Source organism: Leuciscus leuciscus (genome assembly GCF_965113295.1).
Source record: "Leuciscus leuciscus genome assembly, chromosome: 15".
Taxonomy (NCBI): Eukaryota; Metazoa; Chordata; class Actinopteri; order Cypriniformes; family Leuciscidae; genus Leuciscus; species Leuciscus leuciscus.
The window spans coordinates 37,070,180-37,083,561 of NC_138739.1; the positions used below are offsets into that span (position 1 = coordinate 37,070,180).

General features: G+C 35.7%; 1 protein-coding gene across 6 annotated transcripts in view; it reads left to right on the top strand.

The window, feature by feature from the left end:
- dock3 (dedicator of cytokinesis 3) overlaps positions 1 to 13,382 on the top strand; it is a 204,258-nt gene that overhangs the window by 130,323 nt on the left and 60,553 nt on the right. For all 6 annotated transcript variants that reach the window (XM_082137785.1, XM_082137786.1, XM_082137788.1 and 3 more), the window contains exons 8-9: positions 3,112 to 3,153; positions 3,698 to 3,849. In XM_082137785.1, coding sequence (XP_081993911.1) covers positions 3,112 to 3,153; positions 3,698 to 3,849 — 194 coding nt within the window. The remainder of the gene's footprint in view (positions 1 to 3,111; positions 3,154 to 3,697; positions 3,850 to 13,382) is intronic.

Consider the following 13,382-nt stretch of genomic DNA (forward strand, 5'->3'; position numbering starts at 1 on the left):
CAAGCACTATCTCAAGGAAATATCACTTTTTATCTTGATATAAAGTGCATGCAGCTTTGAGGATTTCTTTTGCTGGTTCTTATTGTGAAGGTAATTATTAGTGGGGTTTACTAAGGAAAGCATCAGTAGCAATGCCCTAGCCACGAAAGCTTTTTTTCTGCCAGAGATTAAAAAAGGTAATTGCGACATTTTATCTCACAATTCTGACTTTTTTTTTGCTTGTTTACATTTATTATGTAACTATGTAATATAAACTCACAATTTCGAGTTATAAAGTCAGAATTTCTTGATATAAACTTTAGCAATTGCGGAATATATAGTCAGAATTGCGAGTTATATAGTCAGAATTGCGAGTTATAAAGTCAGAACTGCGAGATATAAAGTACCAATTGCGAGATATTGCGAGATATAAAGTCACAATTGCGAGATATAAAGTCACAATTGCAAGATATTGCGAGATATAAAGTCACAATTGCGAGATATAAAGTCACAATTGCAAGATATAAAGTCACACTTGCGAGATATAAAGTAGTAATTGCGAGATATAAAGCCACAATTGCGAGATATAAAGTCACAATTGCGCGATATAAAGTAGCAATTGCGAGATATAAAGCCACAATTGCGAGATATAAAGCCACAATTGCGAGATATAAAGTAGCAATTGCGAGATATAAAGTAGCAATTGCGAGATATAAAGCCACAATTGCGAGATATAAAGCCACAATTGCGAGATATAAAGCCACAATTGCGAGATATAAAGTCACAGTTGCGCGGCATAAAGTCACAATTGCGAGATATAAAGTAGCAATTGCGAGATATAAAGTCACAATTGCGAGATATAAAGTATCTAAGTTCGCGCTTGATACTTGCGTTTCAGATCGTTAAAATAGGGCCCATAAAGTCAGAATTGCGTGATATAAACTTTAGCAATTGCAATATATAAAGTCACAAATGCAAGTTATTAAGTCAGAATTGCGAGATATAAAGTCCAAAAAAGTCAGTCTTTTTTTCATCAGAATTGGGACTTTATATAACTTTAAATTGTGAGTTTATATCTTACAAATCTGAGAAAAGAATTATGAGATAAAAAGTCGCAATTATCTTTTAAATTGTTTTATTCCTTGGCAGAAACAAGCTTCCATACCTAGCAACCGCTCTGAATACTTCAATAACACCTTGCAATGTCCTAGCAACCATTTGGAACACTGGACTACCACCTAGCAATATCTTAGCAACCATGCTAAGTAACCTAGCAATCACAGCAAAGCAATTGGCAAAAACAGCCTAGCAACCCTTTAGCCACAACATCATGCAACCAACCAGAGTACCCTAGATACAACCGAGTAACACCGTATGAACCTTTGCAACTGAACAGAAAAACATTAACAACCACTTGACTACTACTTAGAAATGCCCTAGTAACGGCCCAGAACACCATAGGAATCACCTGGAAACACTTTATTTGCAACATCATACAACCAATCAGAACACTATAGCTACCCCCTGGCTACACCATAGCGACCACCCTAAGCAGCTTAACCACCTAGCAATGCTTGAGGAACTCTTTAGCAATGCGATAACAATCATTCAGAACACCTTAGCAACAGCATAGTGGCATCATGCCAACAACACAGAATACCCTAGCAACTGTAAAGGAAAATGCTAACCACATAGCAACATCAGAACACCCAAGCAATGGCTTAGAAACCACCCAGAATGCCCTAGCAACTGGACAGCAACGTTCTGACAACCACTGAAAACACCTTGGCAACCGCATAGTAATGTCACTCTTCCAAGAACACCTGAACAGTTCCATAGCAACCACCTAGAACACCCTAGCAACTGGACAGAAAAAGTGTTTAGCGACACCTTAGCAACCACATAGCAATATCACTCCACCCAGAACAGCATAGCACTTTGTCTTTTTAACAGGAAGGCACGATCTATTTAATCTCCTTACGCTAGCATGTTTTGCATACCTTCATTCCCACCATGCATTCACCAGTGGGGGGTTGTGTTGAATGCTGTGTAATTTATTCTAAACGCTGTCAAAAGCACTGGAGAGAAAGATGCAAGCTAAGAAATACAGACTCATAAGTCACCCAGGCTCCCGGGCGAGATGTGTGCATGTGTGCGTTTCACCATGTGATTATGAGCATGTGTTTTCAGCTTGGGTTTGTGCTGATGATGCCTCTGTGCATATGATTAATCTATATGTAGATATTGCTCTGTACATCTATATAGTCTTGTGGGGAAAAACATTCAAATCCTTAAGCAAGTGTCTTGTTTTCTCAATTGACCGTTCGCAAAGACCCGCCCCCTTTAGTTACTGTTGCTATGTCCGACAAGCCACACCGCTCTCACGCCCCACCATGTTCTCACGCAGTTAAAGATGACAATGCGCTGACAGAAAGGACAGACCAGGTTACTTTTGATATGAAACAGAGTCTCACCTTTCAAATTTGGTATTTTTTTTAAGAAATTGAAAAAATAATTTTTTTCCGTTTTGTGGCGCTTTAATGTGTCTGACAGATCGCTATAGAGCCTCAGTTAAAGCTCTCCTTCTAGTTATTTATAGCATCAAATAAACATGAATGAACATCAGAAGGAATGTTGTTTTAACCGCGGAAAGACGTCAGTACATTCGTTTTTCAAGTTCAAATCCTCCAACGTTAATCTACTCCTGACTGCCTTGTCGGACAAAAATGGCAGATTCGGCGGATGGCGGATTATGATTGGTCAGATCGCCTGTCAATCAAACTCCCCGCGAGGGGTCAATTGCAGATGAAAGATCACATTTTGTTCCCTTTGATACGTCAATCTCAAAGCAACTCCTAAATAATCATTTTAATGGGAAATTGTTTTACGTTTGAAGATTATTTAAGAAGTTTCAGTGCAAGCAAGTGTACAGTATATGCTTAGTTTGCACATTATGTTTCAGTTTAAGTCACATTTGTTATAATAGACAGTTTTTTATTTTGATTTAAATATGTCAGTTCCTGTTATGCAGGTACAGTCAGTATGTCTAACTGCAGTCAGCATGCTTTGTCCAGTATACTGTAAATATCGTCTGGATTTAAGTTGTCTTTCTCTCTTTCTCTCGGTTGACAGCACCTGTCCAGCAGACACAGCGTCCAGCAAAGCACATCCCAGGTATATTTGGCATCCTCAGCACCATCCGAGAGCTTGTCAGAAATGCTTAGAGTCGTTAACATGCGCTGGACTTTTTGTAGGTCACGCTTCACCATGGGCTAAAATGTGACATGAAATGGTTTGTGGAGCTAAACACCTCGTTTTGGTCATGCTAAAAGACCTTTTACAGTCATGTATAAAGCGCTAGTTCAAATGTAGGTCAATAAAACAGGTCACAGGTTTGCAACACTGCTATCTAAGCACTAATTGTGTTTCTTGATAGTTAATTGTAGTTACTAGTATGTTAATAGTGCGTTACTCATTTGTTCCTGTGTTCATTATTTGAAGGAACAGTATTTTAAAGTGTTACCCATGGTTGTTTAAGCAATGGAAAGCTACACACTCCATCAATAGGGTTAGAAGAACTGTTGCCGAACATATAACATGCTAGAAACATAATAATCACTGGAAGGATGATCCAATCATAGACTCTTAAGCATTTACCTATCCAAACAGCAACAATGTACAGCAAAATGTAAACGTGTTGTTCACTCTGTGCTTTCAGGATGGTGGAAAACAAAGACACGGGGATTCATGTCGAATGCCCGTGCCGCACCATCTCTTTGTCAACCTCAAGAGCTTCACGTACAACACCATCGGCGAGGACACAGACATCTTCTTCTCTCTGTATGACCTGAGAGAGGGCAAGCAAATCAGGTGGGAAATATGTCATTTCAAGTTTGTTTGTGAATTCAATGGTAGTATCCTTCCACCACTCAAACTTTTTTACAATGAAGAGCCTTACATTTGAAATTATTCACAAGGAACAGTGAAAAACAGGACTTGAGCTTTAAAGTAAGCCAATCGTTTTTAAAGCATCAAGGTCTAAGAAATGAAAGCTTGTGCAAATACCGCCTACATTGGCCACTTGTTCATAATGGCACACAGAACTGTCTTTCTGTGAAAGCGCCGAAAGACGAGATAAGGACAAGAGACCTTGATGAAGTATTCATGTAAAAGATCTCTTCGCCTCAGCTATGCTATAAGACATCTCAAGTCATAGCGTTTTCAAGGTAGAGGATGGCCTAACTAACTCTCTCTGTCCAAGATGAACTTATCAGCTGAATTTCACAGTTTTAAATGGATTTTACAGACAGATTTTAAGATTTTTGCTCAGCATAATGTGCTTCTGCATTCATATTTTTCTCCAAAAGTGTACCTATAGGTAAAATTCACTGCAGTTTCCAGCTGAAACAAACACTAGTGGCTGTAAAGCACGCCAACTTTTATTCCTTTACACACAAATTATGAGTACTTGGGCAGAATATAATTTGTTGACTTTTCTGACTTGTAAACTTGCTTGGTAGCTCACCTGGTACCATGTGAGTCATGATAAAAGAGCTCAAAGACTTGTGTAATTGCTTCAGGAAATGTGTTTTTATCTCACTTTGCTTTTGTTAACAATATCGGGTATGTTTACGGTCGGCGAGTCGCGATATATCGGTATTGACGATAAACGTAATATTAAAAAAGTACATAAATAATCATAAATCCAGCACCAGTATCTGGTTTACATCCCCAAACGTACAGTAGGTGGCGGTATTGCATCTTAACGCTAGTTGCTAAGTGTCATACAACACAAGCAGACACCGTGCCCAGCTGTAAAAGCATGTCGTCGGACTCCGAGAAAATTTGACCATCAGTGTGGACGGTTTTGGGATTCTGCGAAAATGACTCGTTTGACACCCCAGTCTGCAGGACTTGCCGAACAACAGTGAGTGCAAAAGAGAGCAAACCCACTAACCTGTTCACCCACCTCCATTATCCTGCAGATTTGGCCACTCTACAGAGAGTAAGTTGCCATAATTTTGCTAGGCCTGAAACGGGAAATGTTACATTAACCTGCTAACTGCTGACGCCCCCCTGGACTTTTAGTCCAAAAGTGTGTATCTTTAGAGAGCAGTATTTTTTTTTCTATTTTTCGAAAATAGGGTGATGTGAGCATTACAGAGAGCTAAACTCTCACATGTAATTTAGTTTTCATTCATACTCAACACCGGAGGGCGCCCTCGTGCAGAAACTCTGCAAGTGAGACTCATATGATTAATAAAACTTATAACAGTTCCAGGAAATCCCTAATATGGACAAAGACATCTAGCTATCGCGGTAGCTTAACGGCCCGCTGAAGTGCCTTGGAACACGCAGCTTTGTTTGATGCGTTGACGTAATTTCCACTTGAAACAGGAAGCTAAAGTGGGACGTATTGAATGGCTCCTCCCCCTTTTCAAATAGCCAATAGCGTTTCGTTTACCTCACAGACTGCAATTCGTACTTGACAGCACCATGAAAGCGAATTCGAGCGCTGATGATACGTTGGATTCAACAGTAGAGGTGTGAATAAATTCTAGCCATTTCATTCATAAAGGGATACTCCACTGTTATACGACCAAGTAGGGTGACACAAAATAAAATGTGGCGCTTTTCTAAGCGGGTTAAAAAGGATAACTATAATGTATGGCAGAATAGCACTTTTGGGAATACTTAGACTCGGCGCAGTAAAAAGTCACGCCTGATCCTCTTCCCACTATTGACAGAAGTGAAGTTCAATAAAATCTCCTAAATGCAAATTTTGTCATTGTTTTGGAACACACCAGCTTATCCATAACCTTAAGGCTAATATAATCATTCTAAAAGCTACAAAACTATAGCCTGGCTAACGTCAGACCAAGTCTCATTTGAGACTTGGTCTGGATACTACATGTTCATTTTCTTGTATTTGAGGCGTGGTTTACGAATGCCCAGAGCCGTTTATTGGGCGCTATGAATGTCTATCAAATGCGCCTGTACGTAGCTCATAGCCAATCGTTTCAATTATACCAGATGACGTATGTAGAGCGACAGAAATTCGACGAGGAAAAAGACGATGGGTCAAAGATTTATGTGTACACGATGGCGTTTAGCGAATATTACCGTTTGTGCAAGATAAACATGAGGGTAGAAGGTAACGTCGAGTCTGATGCCATGTTGGATCCATAGATATAAACAAACTGCTTTGGTGTCGTCATCGTCTTGCTGCTCCCTCCCCGTTCTGTGATTGGTTCCCTTTTTCAGGGGAAAATCTGGTCCATGGTGTCCAGGCTGCCTAGCAGCGTGAATAAAATCGCGCTGCGAGCAAGGCAGCATGGGGAAACCCAGGCTAACAAAACAAAAAATTTTGATTTAATGCGGCCTTTAAAGTCATTTTGACTGATTAAATTTACTCACCATTGTGACAGTACATGGTTTATCTGTGTTCTTCAAGCCATCTAAGGCATTTTAAGGATAATGTATATTTATGTTGTATGTATGTTCTATTTTGTCACGAAATGTGCAAGAAACAGTTACATAATTTTGCTGAAATCTCCACACAGGCCCTTTTCTCCAACGAGCCTGGTTTACTTTTGTGTTTACGGATCGCAAGTCATGCGGCTTTTTGAGGCTCGGGCTCCTTTAACTTTTCTGACAAGTAAGCAAAACTTAAGGAACTCGATACAAGTTGGCAAAAAAAACCTAAAAAAAGCGCTTGTCAGAAACAGGAAGAGGGATTGATTTCCAGTGAATGAGCTGGAAACACCCTTGAGGGAAGTCCAGTTTCAGTGGCTGGAATAAACTGAGACTGTATCTTCTGTTATAACGGAAGCTTGTTTTGCTTTTCCTACGCGGTTTCGTCGTGCCAACCTTCAGAGAAATAAGGCCACGGAACAGTTTCTCCAATGGGGGTGTTTAAAAAGTAATTCATGCACCTCATTAATTAAATTAGAGAAGCGTTTGTAGGCCGCTAAGAGAGATGGCTTTGAAACGATGTTTCTGCTTGAAGCAGCATATCAATAAGGTCATGTTTTACTCTTTTATTCTTCTGAATGCCGAAAGAAACAACAACACAACCGTTAATTAGGATGGTCAGACCCGCACAGTATTACTCAGCTTTACCATTTTTATTTTTTTGGCTCACCTGAAAGAGTCGTGTTGCGTCATCATCCCTGAAAACACCACGGGTTATCATGGCTGTGTGTGTGTGTGTGATTTCGGAGCCTTGATCTGCAGAAAGCGCTAGAACGTTGCTCGTGTTCGTCCCGAGGGAGAGCGCTCTCATGAGAGACCCCATGCTGAGGAGGCAGAACCATTTCTTTTCCAGCGTTCTCATCCCTTATTCCCTCTGAGAGCTTTTGGCCGAGTCTAGACAGCAGTTTTTTTGAGCGAGTTAAGCTTTCGCTTTTTATCATTCTTTCCCACTGCAGATCTTTACATCCCTAACAAAACCCACAAATCAATGCAGTGCTTTTTGAGGTTAAACATGCTTCGTTTTCACCATTTCTGTTTCATTTTAAAATCGACGTAAAGTCCAGATGGACTCTGTTTACTATGTTGATACAAATGGTTAAATCCAAATAAAAAATGTAAGCTGATTTTTTTCCCCCCATATATTTCATAACTTGCTCCGCCTATTTAAATTTCAATTAAATTTCAAAAAATCATTTTACATTTTCTCATTCAATTTCTTATTCAGTTTTTCTCGGAAAACCTTGTTACATAATATATTGTTTCAATTCAGGACTTTTTTTCTATATTTAATTATTTATACTTTTTTGCAGTAAATGGTTTAGGGCTGTGAAACGATTAATCACGTCCAAAATAAACGTTTGCGTTTAGAATATATATATATATATATATATATATATATATATATATATATATATATATATATGTGTGTACTGTGTATAATTATTTTGTGTGTGTGTGTATATATATATATATATATATATATATATATATAAATACACACACATGCATGTCATATATTTAAGAAATATTTGTATGTGTATATATATATATATCATTTATGTTATATATAAATATAAATATTTTATATACATTTTTTTTTTTTAAATCTTAAATATATACATGCATGTGTGTGTATTTATATACAGTATATACAATATAATAATACACAGTACAGTACACAACATATATTATGTAATCACAAACTCTTATTTTAGATGTGATTAATCGCGATTAATCGTTTCACAGCCCTAATTATAATATCTATGTCATCATATCTGAATGCAGTTTAGCTAATTTGTTTAATTATATTTATGAAATCGGTTGATCACTAAATAATAATCGTACTTTTCCAACAGACAAAATCGACCAATTTTGTAAACATTTCTTGCATTATGCATATTCTTGAGCCAAGGTGTTTTATTGTGGTATTTACTGTGAAAAAAAAAAAACTAATTTCAAAACTTTAATAAGTCGAAACAACACTCATAATACATTTACAGTTTATTTTCTTTATTCTGTTCTTTATGCTAAATGTCAAAATAGTGTTTGTTCATTCATATCAGAATAAATGTTCTGTTCTTTATGCTGTAAAAATATCAAAAATAGCTTTTTTTATTTTCCCAAAAAAAAAAAAAATAATAATAATAATAATTGTGCCACATAAAGTACTTGTTTTTAGTTTTAGTTGCCAATCCAACTTTATATATTAATGTATGTACAGTCAAAATGGTCTGCTTTATAGTTGTTTTGCCAAAAGGATTTTTCATAAAATCAAGATACATTCACTGATAACTAATTTCAAATGGTCCTTTGGCTTATAAGACATTTAGATTTATTTATGTAATTTTTTTACTGAAAAATAAGGCAGTGATTAAAACAGATTTTCTTTTTCGGTGTCCAGCCTGATTATTTTTTCTTTTACATAACTAAACGGTTCTTCAAGGACTGAGACATGATGTTTTAATTGCTAACTCATCCCTGTAATTATTCAAAAGATTAATAATATCACAGGTAATAAGTTTCACTAATAGAGATTTCAAATCTTGAAAAACACGACGAAATTCATCACGTTATATAAATGGCAACAGTCGAGGAAAAGCTGGCCAAATGATTCTTCACACAGCACCCACAGATCTGTCTCTCTCTCTCTCTCTCTCTCTCTCTCTCTCTCTCTCTCTCTCTCTCTCTCTCTCTCTCTCTCTCTCTCTCTCTCTCTCTCTCTCTCTCTCTCTCTCTCCACCCACTCCTCATGGTTTTGACAGGCTGCTAATGGTGCCTCTGCCTCCCTCTCAAAAGCTGTCTGACCCTGGAGTGGGCCACAAGTTCGGTCCAAAATTATATCATGCCTGGTCAAGCCTGAAAAGAGGAACGCACTGTACACAACTGTTTTTTATTTTGTTAGTTGCAAGAACTTTCCAGATGATTGAAGTTTTGTAAAACACCATTTGCAAACCAATTTACAATACAACATATTGTAAACGTGTGTGTGTCTGGGTCTGTGGGTGTGTGTGGGTCTGTGGGTGTGGGTGTGGGTGTGGGTGTGGGTGTGGGTGTGGGTGTGGGTGTCTGTCTGTCTGTGGGTGTGTGTGTGTGTGTGTGTGTGGGTGTGTGTGTGTCTCTTTTGGGAGCTAACAGTTACATCCATATACCGGCGCTGCAAATATCTCATGGTGTTTTGGGTTGCACATAGACAAAAAAAGTGGAAAATAGAAAATAATAATAAAATATAACTTCATTATTATTAATAATAATAGACTCAACAAATAATAATTATAAAATTGTTGTTGTTGCTGCTGTTGTTTAAAAGGAAAATAAAATATAAGAAAATAAATTATAAAATATTTATAATAAAATTTGTATAATAAAAATTAAATAGAACACGATGTTGTCGTTGTTGTAATATTGTTAAAATAATTCATACACCTCTTTAATTAAATTAGTAGAAAAGTATTTAATTTCTGTTGTTGTTTAGAAGGAAAGTAATAGTGCAATATAATGAGACAAAGAAATAAGGAATGGTATTATCATTATTATGAAATAAATTATAATAAATAGAACGAAAAAATAAAATAATATTTAAAATAAAATGTTTTTATGATTTAAAAAATAAATAAAACAGTGTTGTTGTTGTTAGATTTCAAACTATTCATACACCTCATTAATTAAATTATTATATTTACAATTATTATTATGTACAATTATTTGTTTTATTTGAACAACAACAATAATAGCAATTATTATTGTCATTGTTTTAAAAACAATAAATAATCATTTAAAAATAATAATAAAATATAATGAAATGTAAAAAAAATATTGTTATGATAATAATAAAATGAATCACATTATTATTAAATATAATAAAATCAAATATTTAACAAAAAATAATTACATATTTTAAAATATTATATAATAAAAATAATACAAAACAGTTTTATTATTTATCTACAATAATAATAATGAGTATTGTTGTTGTTAAAAAACTAAAAATAATTATTATTATAAAATGTATTATTATTATTATTATTATTATTATTTATTATGTGTTGTTGTTGTTGTTGTTGTTATTATTTGTTGTTGCTGTCATTGAAAAAATAAACTATATTAGTAATTGTGCAGGTATTTGTCTTGCGCACCTGCAAGTCTTTGACTAACTTGTAGCTTTTGCTGTTTCTTAGATTGTTTTTCCATAAATATTCACATTAAGCTAATAATAATGCAAATAAATGCAATTAAATTATGCGTCTCAAATTTTGCCAAAAGTTTTGATGTCCAGGTTTGTTGCTTTCTCTGATCTGTCGCTGCTTTCGGTGTTGCAGGAACAGACTGGACTCTGTTTCCAAACTGACTCTGTTCCTTGATATGCGTTTAGAAGTTCTCCATCAAAACACCACCAACTCTAAGTTTCAAAATAGATGCTGCCAGTCAATCTGCCATTATCTCACAAAATATTCATGTTCTTTTCGTGATTGATTAAAATGCACGACAGCTGCTTGTCTCTATTCAAACACAGATTAATTATTCAGCTTTGAAGGTGCCTTTAATATTTGAACTTATTAATTGCATTTTGCCAGCGATCCCCAGCAGTTCATTTCATGTTCAGAAGCCCTTGTGTGTTTCTTTAACTCAAATCCACTCTCTAAACATGTTTCATAAGGATCATACGGCAACCTGAAAGCCTATGAGCCTTTACACACTGTTATTACCGTGTGCGGCATGAGCTCGCGATCGCTACACAATAGGCTTTAAACAATCGCTGCAGAGTCGTCTGAATGAGAAATAATAGCGCTGCTGATGTTATAGAAGAGTTTAATGAATACGTGTCACTGCTGCCAGAGGACAATAGCGTCTCCGTCGGGGAAGTGGGTCGGCGCCTTTCAGCGTCGTGATTGGTTGTCCTGGGCAGAGCCGTTCCCTCGGGGCGAACCCACGTCAGTGTGAACATGTGAAGCACATGTGCTGGAATGTGTCGTCACACTCATTTATGTGCACATACATGTCAGATCAGAAATTCATATCTGTGCAAATTGCAAACCTATTTACTTTTACAACACACAATTCATAAAAAAAAAAAACTAAAAAAAAACGTGCTAATTTATTTTGTAAATAAATAATTATTATATTATATCATCATATTATATTAAACCTTGCTAATCAGTTGTTTATGGAATCTGTGCAATTTGACACAGATATGAATTTCTGATCTGACATGTATGTGCAATAATAAGTAAAAATAAATAGGATCAAATCAAATTTTATTTTATGTATTCATTTATTTTTATAAATAATAAATACACAGTGCCCCATAAACATGGGTTGTAAAAACTTAAATTAAAAAACTAAACATTTATTTATTCATTCATTCAATCAATCAATAAATATTAGTTTTAAAAATAAATAAAATTAGATACATTTAAAAAAAAATAAGCAAGTTAGTTATTTACAATATTTAGAATTATCAAGGTTTTTTATATAATAGCAATTGGCAAAATAAATTTTTATTTTTATTTTTTCATTAATTAGTTCAATTAATAGTTCAATTAAAGTACAATTAAATAAATGTAAAATATTTATTTGGCTAGTTTGTTATTTACAATAGGAATTAGGAAGGTTTATGTAATGAGACATTGGTTGTAAAACAAACAAAAAAGTTATTTATTTATTTAGCTATTTTGTGTCTTGTTGTAAAACAATAAGTACAATAAAGTTACTTTTTTAAAGGTAGGGTAGTCCATTTTTTATTTTTTTTATAATTATAATAATTTTTAATTTTGGGGGGTTGAAACTCAATAATAGTCAGTCAATAATAGAAGTGGTCTAAAATATAAAAACATGAACATATATATTTTCAGTGGAAGTCCAAAAAATGTTCGTCATATCATTGCATTCGGTCCACATACGATGTCCTACCTGTAGACAGACGTCAGTCACAGAGCGCCGCAAACAAACAGCAGCCGCATTTTACAGTTCCTCCTCAACCAAAACAAGCTTAAGTTAAGCTTAAAGTTTAAGCTTAAGGCTTATTCACACCAAGGACAATAGTGATAAAGATAACGATAATGATATCATTCTAAAAATCTTTCTCAATATTAAAGAATAGCAGAGTTCACACCACAGCTATAACGATAATGATATAGAGAAACGACATCATTGGGATCACTTTCGGTATGATTTTTTTCCAGCTGTTGAACGATAAAACACTGACAGCCAATCAGAATCCATTCTAATTTAAGGGCTCGCGTATTTAAAATGGCAGACGACATTGCGGAGAAGTTAATCGCCGAGGTCTAGGAAAATCCACCACTGTTTGACAAGTCAAGCCCCTTTTCAAGAAAATGGATGTGGAAAACAATGATTCATTTGAAAGTTTCGGAGGCAGTGTGCAAGCGTGATTTACATAACGTGAGGTCATATTTATGTTTTAAAGTGCGAAAATTTCGGATGCGAATTTCGGACTCAGTGTGCAAGAGCCTTTACTCAAAACATAGCATGCTGAGGACATCTGCTGGTTAAAGCCGTGTAAATGCAACAAGAAAAGCAAAAACATGTTCAATGACTCACTTTGAAACGTCAGCATGCGAGCTTAGAATAAACAGACCATTATCGTTCGTTGGTGTGGACGCAAATATAATTATCGCTATAGTTATCGCTATAGTTATCGTTCTTGGTGTGAACGGCCCTTTATGCTGAGTGTTCACGTCCTCAGACTCGGATTTATGCGTTTCTGCGTCAACACCATCAACCCCAAAATGAATCTGCAGCAGTCAGGTGGTACAAACAAGAGCTCTGTACGTTGTTCATGTTCTTGTAATGTTATGTGCTTCGAGATTATTGTAAAGTGTGGCTTTGAAGACGCTCTGAAAGGTGGGGGGATATTATGCTTTTAAAGCTAGCTTGCTAATGCTAGCCTCTCCAAAATTGCCTACTCTACC